The sequence below is a fragment of the Thamnophis elegans genome, chromosome 2 (assembly GCF_009769535.1).
Source record: "Thamnophis elegans isolate rThaEle1 chromosome 2, rThaEle1.pri, whole genome shotgun sequence".
Lineage (NCBI taxonomy): Eukaryota > Metazoa > Chordata > Lepidosauria > Squamata > Colubridae > Thamnophis > Thamnophis elegans.
In genome coordinates, this window is record NC_045542.1 from 26,471,389 (window position 1) to 26,491,195 (window position 19,807).

At 43.0% G+C, this 19,807-nt stretch overlaps 1 protein-coding gene across 2 annotated transcripts; it reads left to right on the plus strand.

The window, feature by feature from the left end:
* Positions 1–908: 908 nt before the first annotated feature.
* LOC116504932 (keratin, type II cytoskeletal 5-like) lies at positions 909–10,925 on the plus strand. 2 transcript variants are annotated; one of them, XM_032212181.1, is made up of 9 exons: positions 909–1,424; positions 3,151–3,365; positions 4,252–4,312; positions 4,926–5,021; positions 5,259–5,423; positions 7,291–7,416; positions 8,489–8,709; positions 9,780–9,814; positions 10,446–10,925. In XM_032212181.1, the coding sequence occupies exons 1-9, from the start codon at positions 909–911 to the stop codon at positions 10,637–10,639; spliced, it is 1,629 nt and encodes a 542-aa protein (XP_032068072.1). In that variant the 3' UTR covers positions 10,640–10,925. The 2 variants fall into 2 exon arrangements, with proteins under 2 accessions (XP_032068072.1, XP_032068073.1); XM_032212182.1 differs by lacking the exon at positions 9,780–9,814 and having other exon boundaries at positions 8,489–8,713; positions 10,403–10,925.
* Positions 10,926–19,807: the final 8,882 nt, after the last annotated feature.

The following is a 19,807-nucleotide window of genomic DNA, read 5'->3' on the forward strand; positions in this document are numbered from 1 at the left end:
TTCGGCACCCTGCAGTGGAAAAGAAGCCTCCGATCCTCCAGCACTCAAAGAGGCAGCTGGGAGGCTTCTTTGCCAGCCAGCTGCTTCCCAGCTCTGGTCAGCTTGCCATCCGATGGCCGTGAGCAGCGACAGGGAACTGGTTCAGGGGCATGGCCAGCCTGCTGGTCCTACCGATTCGGAGAGCCAGGCCTGAACCAGTAGGAACCCACCTCTAATGGAGTTATAAGAGCATGCCCAACAATGCCTATACCACTTAATTTTGGGCCAGCTTTTACTTCCAAATGGTCTTCAAGGACATATAGAGGAGATTGCAAGAATCCAATGTGTAGTGATTACAGCATGATTGTCTAAAGGGCCTCGCAATTGAACAATGGGTGCAATTAGTACACAGGATGAAGATAGGCCCTATTGGCCACATGGTCTTCAAGCAGGAGTTGCAAATCCAAGTTTACCCTCCGATCATCTTCCTCACAAGCTAGAGCAACTTATATAGAACAAGATTTCCCACTAGGTTTTTTTCTTCTTGTTGTGGTTCCTCCTTGGATACATTTCTCTGGCTCATTTCCATCATTTAGTGCTTAACTTGAAGGAAGTATTCATTATTCCCAAATGACAAACAAGCATGTCTTAGCTGATTGCACTTCCATTTAGCCTTTACTTGAGGTGTGTATGGCAGGACAGACTGATGTCAAAATTCAAAATGCCTTAAGGCACACCCAGCAATATTATTCAGAAAGATGATCCACTGCAATCACAACCAATCCCACTTCCTTGACAATCTATATAAGAGAAGAAACCTTAAAACCTAGAGCTCACAACTACATCTGCCTCTGCTTCACAGACTGTGTCTCCTCTTTCTCCCTGTACTTCTTTCTGCATCTTTGTTCTTCAGCTCATCACGAACTACAATGTCTCACCGAGCCAACGTCAGAATTCAGAGAAGAGGCTTCAGCAACTCATCTGCCATTTTACCTAACTTGGGTCGCAACAACTGGAGCTCACAAAGTGTGGGCAGAGGTGGAAGCTATGGTGCTGGAAGTGCTGGCTGGGGCCAAGCCGGTGGGGCTAGTTTTGGCAGCCGAAGCCTTTACAATCTTGGTGGACCCAGGAGAATCGCGGTTGGAGGCAGTTATGGCAGTGGCTTCGGTGGAGGCTATGGGTATGGTGGTGGAGTTTATAATGGCTATGCTGTTGGTGGTGGTATTGGTGGAGGCTATGGGCTAGGTGGAGCTGGTTTTGGCGGAGGAAGAGCGGACGCTGGCTTCCCAGTTTGTCCACCAGGTGGAATCCAAAAAGTAACTATCAATTCGCACCTGTTGGCGCCTCTGAAACTGGAGATTGACCCCAACATAGAGAAGGTCCGCAAAGAAGAAAGAGAGCAGATCAAGACACTCAACAACAAGTTTGCCTCCTTCATAGATAAGGTGAGAATAATTAAATGCTTTCTTTTATTATTTCAGGTTGCCATGATTTGGGGAAAGAACTCAAGAGCCTTCCTCCAGCTCCTCTTTCAATTTTAACTGATTTATCACTGGCTGGCACCAGCCAGATGAGATTACAGAGCTGCACATTTTTCCCCTAGTCTTTCTGCTGCACTTGCAGTAGCAACCTAATTGGAGTTATGCTTATAGGGATTTCTTTGCCTGTTGCAGAAAGAGAGACTGGAAACATTTCTAAAGATAAGATTATATTTTCTTGGACACAAATCTCAGTAGGTCAATAGAGGTTTTCACTATACATTAATAATGGGGAAATGAGGTCTAATCAGACAAAATTTATTTGTTTATTTATTTATTGGGCTCATTTGGCCACCTATCTCTAACAGTGAAAAGAAAAAGTACTCTTCCCCCAGTGCCAGACAATCATCCTCACTGCTCCACACACACCCATCCCAGTCCAATGTGTGGGGAAAGAGCCAGGTCTTCATGACCTTCCAGAAGGTCAAAATGGGTAGGGATCAGTGGTGGGATTCAAAAAATTTTACTACCTGTTTTGTGCGTTTGGCTTGGTGGGCGTGGTGGGGCATGGTGGGCGTGGCAGGGGAAGGATACGGTAAAATCTTCATTCCCTCCCAATCAGCTGGACCTCAGGAGGCAGAGAATAGATGGGGACAAGGCCAGTCAGAGGTGGTATATTTACCGATTCTCCGAACTAGTCAAAATTTCCACTACCGGTTCTCCAGAACTGGTCAGAACCTGCTGAATACCACCTCTGGTAGGGATCCCTCAGATCTCAGTTGGGAGCCTGTTCCAAAAGGTTGGGGTGGCCATTGAGAAGGCACAACTCTGAGGTGGAATTTGGAGCCACATAATCTTTTTTTCTTGACTAGTAACCATGAATCAAACTGCTTTGAAACACATGACTGTGATCCTTTAGCCTAGAAATATAAAACATGCAAATATGATGTAGTTCTTGCTCAGAAAAAAAAACCCTTTTGCAGAGTTGAAGAAAGAATTAAGTCATGATGAGTAATGTGAGATATGGTAGAGGCAAATGTCACACTCAAAGAGTGTGCAAGATGATGCCTGAGTAGGCTTAGAGTTCATTCACTCATTCATGCATTGACTCATTTATCTACAATTGCAATTTGCCTCCTTTCAGAGTGTTTATTAGAAATATTTATGCAATAATGGGGTAGTTTTTGAGAGGAGTATTGCAGCATTGGTGAGGTACAGAATTGCACTGGTAGCTACACTCCCATACACAAACTAGTCTAGAGGAATATTTACTTATTTGTATACCGTCTTTATTATTTTTATAACTCAAATAACTCAAGACAGCGAACATATCCTACACATCTTTCTCCTTCTATTTTCTCAAGAAAACCTTGTGAGATGAGTTGGACTGGGAGACAGAGACTGACCCAAGGTTATGCAGTGAACACATAGCTAGGGAGCACTAGATACAGGAAGGCTAACTATTGGGGAAGGAAGGAAGGAAGGAAGGAAGGGAAGGGAAGGGAAGGAAGGAAGGAAGGAAGGAAGGAAGGAAGGAAGGAAGGAAGGAAGGAAGGAAATTAAAGCAAGAAAAAAGTAGGCGTTTTGTCTGCTCAAAAATACATCAAAACAATTTGAGAACTATGCCAGGAATTACAAAAGGATTTGCCTCTTTAATCCTCCAACCCCCAAATCCGTGACTTTCTGCCTCCAGGTGCGTTTCCTTGAGCAAGAGAATAAAGTGCTGGAAACAAAATGGGCTCTGCTGCAGGAACATGACCAGAAAACTGTGAAGAGTAACATTGAGCCACTTTTTGACGCTTATATCAACAATCTTAGGACACAGCTGAATGATCTGGAGAAGGATAAAGTAAGGCTGGATGGAGAGCTACATAACACCCAAAACCTTGTGGAGGACTACAAGAGCAAGTAAGACTTTTAAACCTTTAACTTCAGCTTGGTCCAAGGTTCATCTTACTCCCTCTTTTATGCATGTGTATTCCAGCAAGTCAGGCTTTTTTTTTTAATGCCAGGCGATGGCCTGCGATGGCCCCTGTGGTTTTCTTGGCAAGGTTTTCCACAAGTGGTTTGCCATTTCCTGCTTCCTAGAGCTGAGAGTAACTGGCCCAAAGTCACTGAGCTGTGTTTGTACCTAAGATGGGACTTAAAAGTCACACTCTCTCAGTTACGAGTCTGGTGCTTTAACTACTACCCCAAAGTGGCTCTTAAATTTTTGCTCGCTCATTTACACTTTTGCTGATATTGCATCTAAGGATCTCACAATAGGTTCTGTTAAAAACAAAAGTGCTAAAGTGGTTTACCAGCTAGGTGTGAGGGAATAAAAGAACCACAGATTGGTTCTTGGCCATCAGGTGTTCTTCATGTACTTGGATTTCAACTCCCTGGGGTCTCAGTATAGTTAATATTCCCGGGTTGCACAAATTCAGATAACCATCAGATTGCAAAGAGAATACAGGATTGCTAACTCTTTGCTGTCGAAGCATGATTGTTCAGCTTCGTCCAGTCCAGGTATGACGGACCTAAGCCATCCTCAACTGCTGTTGTCAGGGAATGAAATTGTGTAGAAATGCTCAAAACTTTGTCCATCTTTCTATCTGTCTGTCCTTCAGGCCTTGTAAGTCTACAGTTGAGTAACAAAGCAAATTTTCTCAGACTGTTTTGTGATAATTAACCAGCCACATCTGAGAATCATCTTTGGGATATTGTCAGGACCCTTTTAAAAATGTTTAAGAATGGCAGCAGCTTTACTAGATTTCTTTAAGTAGGTGTTATTTTTTTTCTCCTCCCCAAATAGGTATGAAGATGAGATCAATAAGCGTACAGAAGCAGAGAATGACTTTGTAATCCTCAAGAAGGTGAGAGTCTGTTGGCAGGGTAGCTACTTTGCAGAAAGGCAGCCCTTGCTGTGATGTTAAAAGGTGGGACTATTCCAGAAACAAGTACAATTAGTATATATGTATGTGTGTTTGTATTTTAAGAGCCAAGGTGGCGCAGTGGTTAAATGCAGCACTGCAGGCTACTGCTAGATCAGCAGGTCAGCGGTCCAAATCTCACCGGCTCAGGGTTGACTCAGCCTTCCATCCTTCCCAGGTGGGTAAAATGAGGACCCAGATTGTTGGGGGCAATATGCTGACTCTCTGTAAACCGCTTAGAGAGGCCTGAAAGGCCTATGAAGCGGTATATAAGTCTACTGCTATTGCTATTGCTATTGCTATTTTAATGCCAAATAATAATCAGGAAATAATAATCCATTAATAAACAGTCCTTTAACTTTTCATCATTAAATTCAGTGTTTCCTTTTAAGGAAGTGGGACTATCCCAGAAACAAGTACATTTGCATACATACATACATACTGTACATATAGCTATACATATTTTAATATTGAATAATACGCAGGAAATAATAATGGATTAATAACTCTGTAGTTCTTCAACTTCTTGCCCTTAAATCCAGTGTTTTCTTTTTAGGAAGTGGATGTTGCCTACATGATCAAACCAGAACTAGAAACTAAATTACAATCTTTAGTTGAGGAGATTGATTTCCTCAGAGTCCTGCATGAAATGGTAAGCCTCAATAGTATTTTCTTTGAACTGTGCTCTATTATGCAATAATACGTCCTGCCAAAGAGATAGCTACTGTATTCATTTACTTTCCAGAAATAGTTTCACAGTGAGAAGTTGTCCCTCCCTCACCTCTCAATAAACAAGAAATTTAAACTCTAAATTTTGAATTAGGTACTTGCCAAGGCCTAATCTTTTTGTGTATATTTTCTGAGTGAACTATTTCTATCACACGTACAGGAACTGGAAGAGCTACAGAGGACAATCTCTGACACTTCTGTGATTTTGTCCATGGACAACAATCGCTATCTGGACCTCGACAGCATCATTGCTGAAGTCAAAGCCCAGTATGAAGACATTGCAAAGAAAAGCAGGGCGGAGGCTGAAGCTTGGTACCAAAGCAAGGTAAATAATCAGCCAGAAAGTTGGGTGGTGAACTGTTGCTGCCTTACAGTGAATAAGCTGTAGGGAATGTTTTCTTCCAAAATTGGAATTAGCAAAGCCAAGCCAGTTGGAGGGACGTTGCCTCTTCTTCTTTCTCATTGTCCCACCAACCACTTCTTGTAAATCTATTAGCAGTCAGAGAAACTGCATGCCACTTTGGCCTCTCGTAGAGTACAAGGGTTGAAAATCTAATTCCTCCCTATTTCCTTTTGAATTTGCTCCAGTTGCACTTTTAGAAAGATACTTTCTCCAAAGGAGATTGTGATAGATGTGTATACTGCAGCTTTCCCAGCCAGGTGTCTTCAGGTACAATCTTCCTACTTCTCAGCTAGAATTCCCAGTTTGGGAAATGTAATAATCCAACTTTAATACCATTTTAGGATTTTTTGCCCTTTGATGGTTAATTGTCATCTATATATATTTAAAAGCGAAATACCACTCATACATCATCATGAAATCTCCAGAATCATAAAGCCTACAAACTTGAAATTTGGCACGTATGTTCCTCTTGGCTTCTAAGTGCTTGCTAAGAAAGGATTTTTCAAAATGACCATCAGATCATTAGTATTTCTTATACAGTATTTATATTTCAATTTGTGTGTGTGTGTGTGTGTGTGTGTGTGTGTGTGTGTGTGTGTGTGTAGAGAAATAGAGAAACACCCCCACAACATGAATAAACGTGACGATACCTCCCGCCTGGAAACCAGCCCTAGTCAATAAACGAGCCCCATCCACCACCCAGGCCGTTACAACACAAAACAACAACGGACACACAGCCAGCACTAATCAGCACCAATCTACCAATCATGATACAACCACACAGCCAATCAATCCACTTATTGAAACAAAACCAGCATTCCACACACCCCCACCAAGATTTATAGAAAGACAGCAGCTCCGACCACTCTTTAAGCCGAAAACACCAGTCTGAATATGGCGAGTGAGACCTCGCCAAAACGATACATATGCTCTGCTGCTAAGGAGGCAGACATTCTATTCCCACCTGAAAAGAACTCTGTTCCAACTGCCAGTTACCTCACATTCCATTATCTCAGATCAAACTGGCACTCCTTCCCTCAGGAGCAGTCTGTGGCCTTACAGTACTAAATGTACTAAACCTCACCAAAATGTCTACACCTTCCACCTATGGAAATGCTTCCAGACTCAAGGCAGCAGGAACAATATTCCCTTATGTGTTTCAATCATCGATCACCACTGAGCCAACGGATTGTGAACTGAAAGAGCCAAGGTGGCGCAGTGGTTAAATGCAGCACTGCAGGCTACTGCTAGATCAGCAGTTCAGCGGTTCAAATCTCACCGGCTCAGGGTTGACTCAGCCTTCCATCCTTCCGAGGTGGGTAAAATGAGGACCCAGATTGTTGGGGGCAATATGCTGACTCTCTGTAAACCGCTTAGAGAAGCCTGAAAGGCCTATGAAGCGGTATATAAGTCTACTGCTATTGCTGCTATTGAATTTCTCCTGCATAGCCCAATCACATAGTTTCATCTCAAAGCACATCTAGTTGTTCTATAATTTTAAAATGTTTGACCCTAATTTAGTTTTTAAATTTAGTGTTAATTAATGTTGTATTTATTGGTTATATTATATTGTACACCACCAGAGCCCATATTTGAGGGAGATGGGTAGTTTAGACTTATGAACTATAAATAAACAAATAAATAAATGTAAGATTTGCGATGCAAAATACTCTGAGGCACCAGATAGCGGGAGGTCAATAGACAAAGAGATATACACACTCTCACAAATGAATCAATCTGACTCACTCAATTTAATAAACTACAGTAGCTGCCTTCCACCTTTTTTTAGTACGAGGAACTCCAAGATACTGCTGGAAGGCACACTGATGATCTTCGTAACGCCAAGCATGAGATTTCAGAACTTACCCGACATGTCCAGAGACTGAAGGCTGAAATCGAAGGTGTGAAAAAGCAGGTAGGTTACTGCCTTCTCCCAGAGTTGTGATCATACAGTGATTCTGCTCAGCCACATTTCTGGCTTGAAAGAACATCATAATATGTCATCATATTACTTCCCTAATCAATTATTCCCAGGTTGAAATGCTTTCTTTTTTTATCTTAATATAGTGCTACATTTTTGCATATATTTAACTTCAAAATTAGCAATATTTGTGCATGAAATACAGAGGAAGTGCTCACGGACAATTACTACTTTACTATGATGTCCATTCTCATAACTTTCACAAAAGCAATTATTCTTTTATAAATAGCTAGAAGTCTAATTCATTCATTAATAATTATTAATTGTTAAAATTATTAATCATTAGGGCTGTTATTTGGAACCCTGACATAATTGTCACTTAATTGGTATTGTAAATGACTAAACTCACCTGGCCAGCATACAAAGGCAAGTATCCATCTTCTCCCTGGATGTCTTTTTTTCTTCCAACTTTCCATTTGTACCACACTCCATCCTGCCTAAGCAAAAAGCAACCGCAACATGGTTAATCCTATTAGTGCACTAAGGTTGGGGAAAAGGAAATCCTATCCCTTGTTACAATGCAACAGACCAATTGCTGCTTACAGGATGCTGGAAATGTCCCATTTCATTGCAAGCTTATGTACTTCCTTCCCGGAAGTATTTGTGGGTGCTTGATCACTGGAGGTTTTCAAGAAAAGATCGGACAACCATTTGTCCAGGATGGTATAAGGATTCCTGACATGGGCAGGAGATTCGACTAGAAGACTTCCAAGGTCCCTTCCAGCCCTATCATTGTATGATTCTATACTCAAAAGGGCTCTTCCAAAGTTGGAATACTTTGCACAGTCATATTATTTTATTAGTACCATACATGCTTGCAATGTCTGGAGCAGGAATCTCTCGACATTTTGGAGCGTCCTTGGAGATCCTACAAAAGCCCAAGGATGGGTCTTGGGCCAATATAGGTTTACTATATCTGCTTATGGGATAACATAACTTAAGATATTTTACTCTGTTCTGAAGAGATGATCTTCTATGCTAATTTCTCTTTTCTCCCTCCCTTAAGTTTGCTAACCTAAAGGCAAAGATTGCTGAAGCAGAAGACCGAGGTGAACTGGCACTCAAAGACGCAAGGCAGAAATTGGCTGAACTGGAGGATGCCCTTCAGAAAGCCAAGCAAGAGATGGCCAGGCAACTCAAGGAATACCAAGAGCTACTAACTGTGAAGATCACCCTGGATATTGAGATTGCTACCTACAGGACGCTCCTGGAAGGAGAAGAATATCGGTCAGTGATAGTCCATCTAAGTAGAATCTTCACAGATCTGTACAAACCTTTGTACTAAAAGTCTACTTTTAGTACTTTTTTATTATTATTACTTGAATAACAAAATAACATGTAAGCCTTGGGTTCAGTCCACAATCTCCCCTCCCTCAATTCCATTCCTATTAGCATCTAGTTGTGTGGGTTCAGTTCTTTCCCTTTAAGTTCATTCTTCAGTGTCCTTAAGGACTTGATGACTTTGCAACAATAGTCATACAACATTGGTTTTCTTTCAGTTAATTATATATGCTCAGAATACATTTGAATTATTTTATTTTATTCATTTATTTTGTCAAGTATGTATAAGGTAACAGATATAAGTATAAACATGATTATGAACACAGGAATGGATATGAATAAGTGGGAACAATAGGATAGGGACAGTAGGCACATTGGTGCACTTATGCATGCCCCTTACAGACCTCTTAGGAATGGGGTGAGGTCAACAGTAGACAGTTAAAGTTGTGGGGGTTTGGGGATGAAACCACAGAGTCAGGCAGTGCATTCCAGGCATTGACCACTCTGTTTCTGAAGTTGTATTTTCTGCAATCGAGTTTGGAGCAGTTTACCTTAAATTTGTATCTATTATGTGCTCATGTGGTTGAAGCTGAAGTAATCATTGACAGGTAGGACATTGTAGCAGATAATTTTGTGTATTATGGTCAGGTCAGACCGAAGGTGACGTAGTTCTAAATTGTCTAAACCCAAAATTTCAAGCCTGGTGGTGTAAAGTATTCTGTTGTGAGCAGAGGAGTAGAGGATCTTCTCATGAAATATCTTTGGACTTCTTCAATTTTATTAATGTCTGATAATGTCAGACATTAATCTGATTAATGTCTGATAATGTCTGATGTGGGTTCCAGACAGATGAGTTGTATTCGAGAATAGGTCTAGCAAAGGTTTTACATGCCTTAGTTTGCAATACGGTGTTACCAGAGAAGAAGCTTTGCAAAATTAAGTTAACAACTCTTAATGCCTTTTTGGCATTCTTATGAATTCTTACCTATGCTTGCCTTCTGTTTTGTTTCCTACAGATTGGCAAACGATTCCACAGATGCAGTGAACATCTGTAAGTATGCTGAAGAATATTCACATTATAAAACTTTTGCTGCACACTGGTGATTAAGAGGCTCATTGCCTCTATTTAGATAGAGAGAACTGTACTTTGTGCTGTCCCTCAGCCCTCCTGTCCTGCCTCTTCCTCTGCAATTGGTTTTGCTATTACAACTGCAACAATTACACTAGCAGCAACACAGCAAAGTTCTTGGTGTGTTATGCCAATATAGCACCAATATAGTGGGCTGAAAGTCTGCATCTATCTACATTTTAAACACCCTGTAGATAGGACAAATTTTTCAGGCCTCACAAAGCAAGAAGCAAATTTGCAGGAACTCTGATCACCACCAAATCTCGCAATGTATTAGTAATTTCATCCTCAGATCTCATATGAGCTTGGAATTCCTGCATTTGATCTCAAGTGAGATCATCATATTCTTTCATTTGATCTTCGGAACCATTGAAAAATAAAATAAATAGGTTTCAAAATCATTTCATTTTGGGGAAATATTTGAAGGTCCCATTTTAGGAAGGATGGACTTGACAGAGTCCATAGTGATGACCTTTCATATTATTTCTACAAGGTAGCTGCCTTTCTAAGAACAGAAAATGCTCAGAGTCTTCTCTGTCTCTTCTTTTCGCAGCTGTTACCACTTCACGTGTTTTAGGAGGATCTGCTGCTGGCAGCGGTCTTGGCTATGGATGTGGCCACAGCCTAGGTGGAGGTAGTTGCTTTGGAGGAGGAGGAGGCGGTGGCAGCAATATTGTAGACCTTGGAAATGGCAGCTGTTCTAGCATGAAATTTGTTTCCTGTCCTCCGACAAGTTACATAAGCTAAAGGTCCAATTCCTTGTACCTTTAAAAATGAAACATGTGGACCCTGTCCTCCCTGGACCACTCCATGTGTTCTTTGCTCCATGTTCAAATTTTGTACGACATGCCATTTCTTTGTATGTAGGCAGCACTCTGCTTTTCAAATGAGTCAAACTGCATAGAGGAGAGGCTTGTTATTTTCCTCCTTTCATCCAAGTCAGATTTCTACATTTTTCAAGGTTTGTGTAAACTAGATAATTTTCTGTGTTGTTTTTTATGCTTAAAACCTGTACTTTGAAATATGGCTTTACTTTTCGGTGTGCATATCCAATAAAAACGTGATTGTGAGGCAATTCATTTAAAATTAGTCTCAGCATCATTGTAGCAAGCCAGAATCGTGATACTGCAAATGGGTGATTTGGACACCTATGATCTTCAAGGGAATTTGTTTTGGGAAGATCTGAACAAAGGTCAACCCAATTCTTGCACATTAAACTTTTCTTTTTATATTTTATTTCAAGTCCATGGCAACTGGCAACTGCCTGGAGGCATCCCTGCCCTTTTTTTGTGGAAAGATTTGAGAAGAGATTTGCCAGTGCCCATTTCCTAGGGCTGAGAAAGGGTGACTGGCACAACATGATCACAAAATTGGATTTATATCTAAGGCATGACTAGAACTCACAAACTGGTGTCTTAACACAACACCAAAGTGGCTTTTCGAAGACCGAAGTTGCTGGTTTTTCATCAGAAAAATTTAGTGCAGTTGTTTATCTAGAACAGGGGTGTCAAACTCAAGGTCCACAGGGTGCTTAGATCTGGCCCACAGGGTGCTCTGGAAACAGCAGATTGGCACACGGTGCCTCTGCCAGCAAAAACGGAGCTCGGGGGGGCCATGCATGGCCCAAGCTCCGTTTTCAGCTGCAATGGCCTCCTGCAACCCTGCAATCTTCTGCAAGCCTTTGCTAGCAAAAACAGAGCTCGGGAGGGCTCCATGTGGCCCTCCCGAGCTCCATTTTTCCTGGTAGAGTGCTCGGGCCACCATAGGTGCCCCCAATATGAGTGATATTGAGCTGGCCAACCCTAGACACGCCCACTAGCCCCCCCCCCAAGGTCAAACAGAACTCAATAAAATCGAGTTTGACACCCCTGATCTAGAATAAATTAGTTTGCATTATATAATAGATATATGACTTACTGAAACCACATAAGAAACTGAAGGAAGCAAGTTTCTCCCCATAATAAACCACTTACACTCTAAGAAGCTTCTGCTACTTCTTGCAAATCTATCAGAAGACATATATCATTCTGCAGCATGAAATAAATACGTCAGATAAGCGAATGTGCTATGTTCTCTGTTGGAAGAATGCATATGTTGGTGATATTAAGTTGTTTTTTGTACACTGGGTAACCTTTTTAGACAAACTCTTCCAGATTCTCCATGGAGGAAACTTATAAATAAGGTTTCAAATAGTGTAATGTCAATATTGGTTATAATAAGCATAATATGTGTTCTGACCCCCCTCGTTCCACACCAAAGCACACTCCAAGCCAGAGATAAATTACGGCATTTAATTAACAGACAAACAGGTCCTTGGCAGCAACCCAGCATAGACAAGCTTGGGCAGCAATAAACACAGATAAGGCTTGGCAGCAATCCAGCCTGCCAAGCTCATACAAAGTTCTCCGACATTCGATTCTGTGTTGACTTCTGCAAAGAGGGGCGTGTGCACAAGTAGCTTTTTATAGTCTGGAGAGGAGCCTAATGACCACCAGCTGAGTGCAATCACCTCCTGTAATTGCGTAATTGTTCCTGAGGCCTATTAGCTCTTTGATGGCGTGCATCCAGGAACAACTCACTACTGGCTTCCGGCTCACTCTCCCTTGTCTCCTCCCCACTGGTCCAAGGCTCAGGTGCCTCCTGGTGGCCAACCAGCCTCTCTGCGCCCTGCTCGGAGTCAGAACCCTGTCCAGGGTCCTCCACATCCTCCAGAGCCGACTCATAGGGCCCCTCGCTGTCAGAGTCTGGTGGCAGCTCCAACGGCTCCTGCTGGGCCACAACAATATGCAATATGGATTCAGCTTTCTTTTCTCACAGTAGCTGATCAACTTCCTCTGGGAAGCCTGCAGAGCATAAATATTTTCCAGCAAAAATGAATTGGCTCTAATTTGGAACTAATTTACCACTGCTAATAACAACCAATACCTTTGTCCTATATGTACAAAATATGTTCCACTTTTAAAAGTCCAGGAGTATCAAACTCAATTTCATTGAAGGCTGCATCAGGGTGTGTTTGACCTTGGAGGGGCCAGGGGTAATGGCCAACTCAACATCATGTAAGGGGCTCCTGTAGTGGCCTAAGTGCTCTGCCAGTGAAAATGGGCTCCCGAGCTCCGTTTTCGGCTATGACAGCCCCCTATGTCCCCCCGAACTCTGTTTTCTCTGGCAGAGGCACTGCAAGCCAGTCCTTTGCTGTTTCCAGAGGGACTCCATGAGCCAGATCTAAGCATCCCTTGGGGTGGATCAGCCCACAGGCCTTGAGTGTGACACTCCTGGTATAAAGGATTTTATGACATACTTTTATTCTGTTTGAAAAAATTCTAAAATGAGTGATTTTTTTTCTTTCTCATCTGTTTACTCCACATAACACATAAGTAGATAACTTTCTTGCCTTCAAAGTAGAAAACTTCCACAAGTCAAGAAAATATCTCACATTGCTCTAGAGACCTTTGATAATTGTGATTGTAGTTTTTTCTGTCTCGTCCATCACTACCACATCTCTCTTGATGTTTTGTAGGCAATCATTTATAATCTATACTTTTGTGAGGAACAAATGATACAAGAAAAGAGAGGTATTGTAGGACAATCATTTGTAACAATTCTATGCAAGACTGTCAGTGGTGGGATTCAAATAATTTAACAACCGGTTCTCTGCCCTAATGACCATCTGGGTAGGTGGAGCTCAGTGGTCATGTGACTGGGCGGGCATGGCCAACTCAAGGTCACTCAGGTTGATGGGCACTTCGCCTTAGTTGTTACAATGTAATAAAGGTTAACCGGAGAGGCAGTTTCTGTAAGCAGCTCAATAAAGATTAGGCTAGAAACAACACTAGAATGTTTCCTTCCAGCCTTCCTTACAGGATTAGCCCTGTAAAGTGGAAAAAAACAAAAGGAGATTTCCTCCAACAATCGGTTCTCTGAACTACTTAGAAAGTTACCAACCGGTTCTCCCGAATAGGTGCGAACTGGCTGAATCCCCCCACTGAAGACTGTTAAAGATGGCAGTTTTTTACACCTTTTCTTCCCCTGATTCCATTCTGGTGTTCAACATCATAAGCATTGATGAGAGAGATGAAAGCACCATTATCTATTAAAGGTAACCCTCAACTTAACAGTTTGCTTAGTAACCGTTCGTAGTTAACAACGGCACTGAACAAAGTGACTCATGACCATTTTCCACACTTACGACATTGCAGCATCCCCATGGTCACATGATTTAAGTTCGGATGGTTGGCAAGTGGTTCACATTTATGATAGTTGCAATGTCCCAGGGTCACATGATCATCTTTTGCAACCTTCTGAGAAGCAATGTCCATGGGGAAACCAGTTTCATTTAACAACCGTGTCACTAATCTAACAACTGCGGTGATTCGCTTAACAAATGTGGCAAGAAAAGTCATAAAATGGGGCAAAATTCATTTAACAAACGTCTTTCTTAGCAACATAAATTTTGAGCTCAATTGTGGTCATAAATTGAGAACTACCTGTACTAAAGTTTTGGGCCCTAATAGACTGGTAAGAAAAGAATTGGGCTCTAATGGACTCTGGTAGAAAAATTATTCTAGTCTTATTTTTGCATGAAAAGCCATAGTTTGAGAAGTGAATGAGCTGGGGACTGAGAATTATGCACTATTGTCCTGGAAGCAATACACATCTAAATGTTGTATCCTCACCAATCCATAGCCTAAGGCAGTGATGGCAAACCTTTTAGACACCGAGTGCCCAAACTGTGAGCATGCATGCCCAAAATGAAAGGTGTGCGCGTGCACAGAGATGTGCAAACATGAGAGAACATGTGCATGCATGGACATGCGAGAACATGTGCATGCACCGACATGCGCACATGTGCAGCAGAGACCTGAAGACCAGCTGGCCGGCAGGAGGCAGGGCATCCCAACACCAGCAGTGTGGCAAGATCTTTTTCCTTCGGGTTCTTCTGTTTCATCGTTTGCAGGGAAACGGACGCTCACGAAAGAAACATCACAGAGATCTGACCTGGGGCGACGGTGCATGTGCCAGCAGAGAGTGCTCTGCATGCCACCTCTGGCACGCATGCCAAAGTTTCTCCATCACGGGCCTAAGGGGAGCTTCTTCATAACAGACAGGATTTTCATCCTAAAGAATAAGAATACAAACCATCAATTTAATCAAATGGGTACACCTATCTAATTTATCTCAGTTCCATCAATTCTAAAACTGTTTTTTAAAAACATTCTAACATAATGAGAAAGTCCTCAGGGCGGCAGATAAGAAAACATGTAAGATGATGTTACCCCACAAATGCTGTAATTTACATACTTGCATCAGGTGTTTGGATGAAAATGCATAATCGTGGCATTTATGCAATTACGGTGTATTATTACAGTAATTAATATATAATTATTGTGATGTAATTACGATCTACTGTGGCTATCTCAAATTTCAAAAATGTACATCCTGATCTTCTGTTAAACCTAAGCTCAGAGTAGGCATATAATACAAATAATAATTAGCTGTAATATCATTGAAATGCTGCAAATTGGACAATATAAGGAAGATGGAGGACAGCCAATATAGAAGTAGGTAGACTTCTATATAGAGAACAAAAGTTCAGCTATTCTTTGTGGATGTCCTTGTCCCATCTGGGATGGAAATAGTAAAGGTAAAGGTTCCCTTCGCACATATGTGCTAGTCGTTCCCAACTCTAAGGGGCAGTGCTCATCTCTATTTCAAAGCCAAAGAGCCAGCGCTGTCCGAAGCCATCTCCATGGCCATGTGGCTGGCATGACTAAATCCCAAAGGGACATGGAATGCTGTTACCTTCCCATCAAAGGTGGTCCCTATTTTTCTACTTGCATTTTTACATTCTATTGAATGGCTAGGTTGGCAGAAGCTGGGACACGTAACGGGAGCTCACTCCGTTATGCAGTACTAGGGATTCGAACCGCTGAACTGCCGACCTTTCTGATTGACAAACTCAGCGTCTTAGCCACCACATCCCTATAGAATGGATGGAAATACCTGTCACCAAATCTGAAGTTCTTGAGCTACCCTAGGTCCAACCTTGAGTGACCGGGACTGGGTCCCCTTGGATATAAGAGTCTTGTGGGTCTTCTTGACTTGGAAAGAGGAATCATTTTGAAGGACCACTTGATGATCTTCCTCCTCCATTAGGTCTCCCTTCAATCCATTTAAAGGTCTGGGGGGGAAAGAGAGCCATGGGATAAACCAGTGCCCAAGAAACCTGTGCTTTGTTTCCCATTACATCTAATTAACAGAATGAGCAATCCAGTCTAACTATAAAAATGAAGATCCAAGGCAGGTGTGTCAGCATTTTCAATGGAGGAAGTCCCTCATACAGAATGAGCATGGACGTCTTCATAAAAGAAGCCATTGTGTTCTTGGTAAGGTAGCTAGTTTCCATGGGGTAAAGAGTAACCTTTCAGGGCCCCAGCTGCTTAAAGAAGCTCTGGGATGAGGGAAAGAGCTTATGAAGAATGTTTGTCTTATCCATTACAAAGAAAATAATTCCATGAGTCACTGGGGAGAAGGAAAACAAATCTTCCAACCTTCTGCTTCATCTCCTTCAAGCCAGTAGTCGTTGGTCCCAAAAGCAGGAGGGAATATTTGATTACCTCTGCAGAAGGGGTACAGCTTCTTCCTGAGTTCAGCGTTGAACAGATCTCTCCAGTTGAACTTCCTGGGGAAAGCCCATGCTCAATGGTCAGAGACCATAAATGGCCTAGCCTAGTCAGCCTAGTCAATCTCCTAATGTGTGCAGATACAAAGAAGGACTTCTTAGATCTTCAGAGACCACAATATTTCCCATAATGATGGATGGTTTGCTAAAAGGAAGGATCAAACAAATAAGATGCTGATCTCTATTTGGGGGGGTGGGGGGTGGAACTAACATAAAAGGGGGAAAATGTTCTACCAGCCACAGCTATCCAGAAACAATCCTCCCACTACAGTTTTAAAAAGCTCTCTTATATTTCCACATTCCATAATTCAGTTGTTTAATGCAGAATACCAAAACAGGCAAAGTCATCCCATTGCTAAGGTGACCAGATTTTCAGATTGGTAAAGAGGGACACCATTGACCGGGGGGGGAAGGGGGGGCTTGATTAAAAATTTTATATTTTGTCAAAAGGTCACAAAAGGCAATTACATGACCCCAGGACACTGAAACCATCATAAATATAAATACGAATCTGTTGCCAAACAAAATTTTGATCACATGACCATGAGGATGCTGCAACGGTCGCTAAGTGTGAAAAATGGTAATCAGTCACTTTTTTCAATGCCATTGTAACTTTGGTCACTAAATGTTTTCCCCCTCCTCGAGACACCTCACTTCTTCCTTCTTTCATTCCTCTTGCTTACCTACCTTCACCTTATCCGTCTTCTGCTCTTTCCCTCTCTTCCTTCCTTTCTCCTTCCATCCTCTCTTCTTTCCTCACTTATTCCCTTCCTCCTTTTCTCTTACTTCCTCCTTCCATTCTTTCAGCTTCCTTTCTTTTGCCTATCTACCTTCTCTGTCTTTCTGCTCTTTCCATCTCTCTCTTCCCCTTTGCTTCTGTTCCTTCTTCCTTCCATCCTTTCACCTTCCCTCCTTCCTATTTCTTCCTTCTTCCTTCCTTCTGCCTATCTACCTTCAACTTCTCTGTCTTTCTGCTCTTTCCCTGCCTTCCCCTTTCCTCCCTCCCTCCCTTCTTTCCTTTCTAGTTCCATCTTTTCTTCTTTCCTCTCGCCCTCCTTTTTTCTTTCTTCCTTCCTTCCTCCTTCCTCTTGCCTATCAACTTCATCCTCTTTGTCTTTCTGCTCTTTCCCTCTCTTCCCCTTCTCTTCCTACCTCCTTCCCTCTTTTCTCCCTCCCTTCTTCTTTTTCTTCCTGTCTTCTTCCATCTTCCTCCTTCTCCTTCCTCCTTCTTCCTTCTTTCTCCTTCCTTCCATCTTTTCTCCTTCCATCTTTTCTTCTTCCATCTTCTCCCCCCTCCCTTCTTCTTTTCCTTCCCCCAACCCTCCTTCCTTCCTCTCCTTCCCACTCTCTCCTTGGGAGGGGACAAAACCCAAGGGCTAACGGGGTGGGGGGTGGGGGGGCAGCAGAGACCAAATAAAGTCAGAAGATCTTATTAAAACTTTCCTATTTGTTGGATCGCATTGCTGCAAACTTATAAACCAAATCGGGAACATTTTGCAACCAAGGGTGCTGCAAGGAAAGTGGGGAGGGAGACAGCCCTGCTGTTTCCTCAGTTTCGCAAGGAATGAGAAACGGTGCTTTAATCTGAAGCAAAGGATGACTGCAATCGGAATCGCAGACAGGGAAAGAAAGAAAGAAAGATCCTTATAGCACAAAACCCACCTTTGCATGGTTGTGAGAACATGGGTAAAACAAAAACAAAAAAAGCACAGCGTCCCTCCACCCTCTGAATGGGACTCAGTGTGACTTCGATTTGAATACAAGGACATGAAGCCGGGCGGGGAGATAAGCACCTTCATTTGCATTCTCTGCGACCATGATGCTTTGTGAGGAACAATCCATGGGGCTCCCTGTGACTTTTTTCAGATTTTTCCTTTCGTGTTTAAAAAAAAAATCGGGACTTTTTAAAAATGCCACAGAATGAGCTGTCAGCCTGACAAAATGCAACCCCTTCCTTCATCCTCCTCCTCCTCCGTCACTAACAGCTGGGGGCTCAGAAATCGGATCGAAAAGCCAGTCCTCCATCTCTTCCCTCTTCCTGGATTCACTCCAAAGTTTTTTAAATCCCCCTTCTGTGCATAAACACTCCTTCAGCCTCTCTCTCTCTCTCTCTCTCTCTCTCTCTCTCTCTCTCTCTCTCTCTCTCTCTCTCTCTATCTGTTTGTCTCTCACTCTCAGTGTGGCTCTTTGCCTCTATCTCCCTCCCTCCCTCTGTCTCTCTCTCTGTCATTCTCTCTGTGTGTCTGTCTCTCTCTGTCTCTCTCTCTGTCTCTCCTCCCTCCCTGTGTGTGTGTGTGTTTCTCACTCTGTGTGTGTGTGTCTCTCTCTGTCTCTGTCTGTAAGCCGCTGTCGCGCCTGTCATCCTGGATCACCCACCTCCCAGGGGTGCACATCCATTGTAAAATCTATCGGGTCGTCCAAAGTAGCGGGGCTCAGCAGGACCTTGGCTGAATGTGTGCAAACGCTCAAGTCCGCTGCTTGCTGCTCCTCAACTAGTTGCAAAGTTCTCCCCAGAGATTCTGGCAGGCGGAGGCAGCGCTTGCCTCTCGAGCTTCGGCGAACGGGATTTTTTCTGTGGGACGGAGCCTGGGCGGCAGGGAATTTCCCCACTGAAGTAGGAGGGATGGGATCCCCCTTGCGTTCCTCATCTTCCCGGATGGGCTCCGGACTAGTGGAGCCTCCTCCTCCTTTTTAACCAGGCGGCTATCAGAGAGAAGAGGGTAGGGTGTGCCCGTCGCTTTGTGCAGCACCTGAATTCTCGCCTCCTGTTCTTCGGCTGTTGCACAATCCCAAGAGCACGTGCTGCCCGATTTGCTGAATCCGGCGCGGCTTCAGAGAAAGAAGGCATGCAAGAAAGCCCCCCCCCCCCCGGCATCCCTGCTGCCTGAACATTTGAATGAAGGAGGCTGCAGGCTCCTTTGTCCTCGGCTATGCGATTTTCTTTCGTTCTCTGCTGCCCGAACGAGTGAATGAGGCAGAGGGAGAATGAAAGGAGATTGCATCCCTTCTGTCTCCCCGTTGCTCAGAAAAGCAATTCCAAGAAGGTCCTTTGGTGGCGGCAGGCATCCTAGAACCTGCCTGCTAGCAAAGGACCTTCCCGAAGTTGCTTTTCTGAGCAACGGGGAGACAGAAGGGACAAAATACCGGCCGGCCAGGACGGGTATACAGGGCTGGGGGCGGGGCAGGCTTACTTCCAGGTCCAGTCACAAAAATCGGGACTTTTTAAGAATGCCCCA

What these genes read in the sequence shown, in the direction of transcription:
- LOC116504932 (XM_032212182.1), top strand. Translation starts at nt 909, where the DNA reads ATGTCTCACCGAGCCAACGTCAGAATTCAGAGAAGAGGCTTCAGCAAC. An exon ending in GTGGAGGACTACAAGAGCAA is followed by an intron (nt 3,366 to 4,251) that starts GTAAGACTTTTA and finishes CTCCCCAAATAG; the next exon opens with GTATGAAGATGAGATCAATA. An exon ending in TCGAAGGTGTGAAAAAGCAG is followed by an intron (nt 7,417 to 8,488) that starts GTAGGTTACTGC and finishes CCCTCCCTTAAG; the next exon opens with TTTGCTAACCTAAAGGCAAA.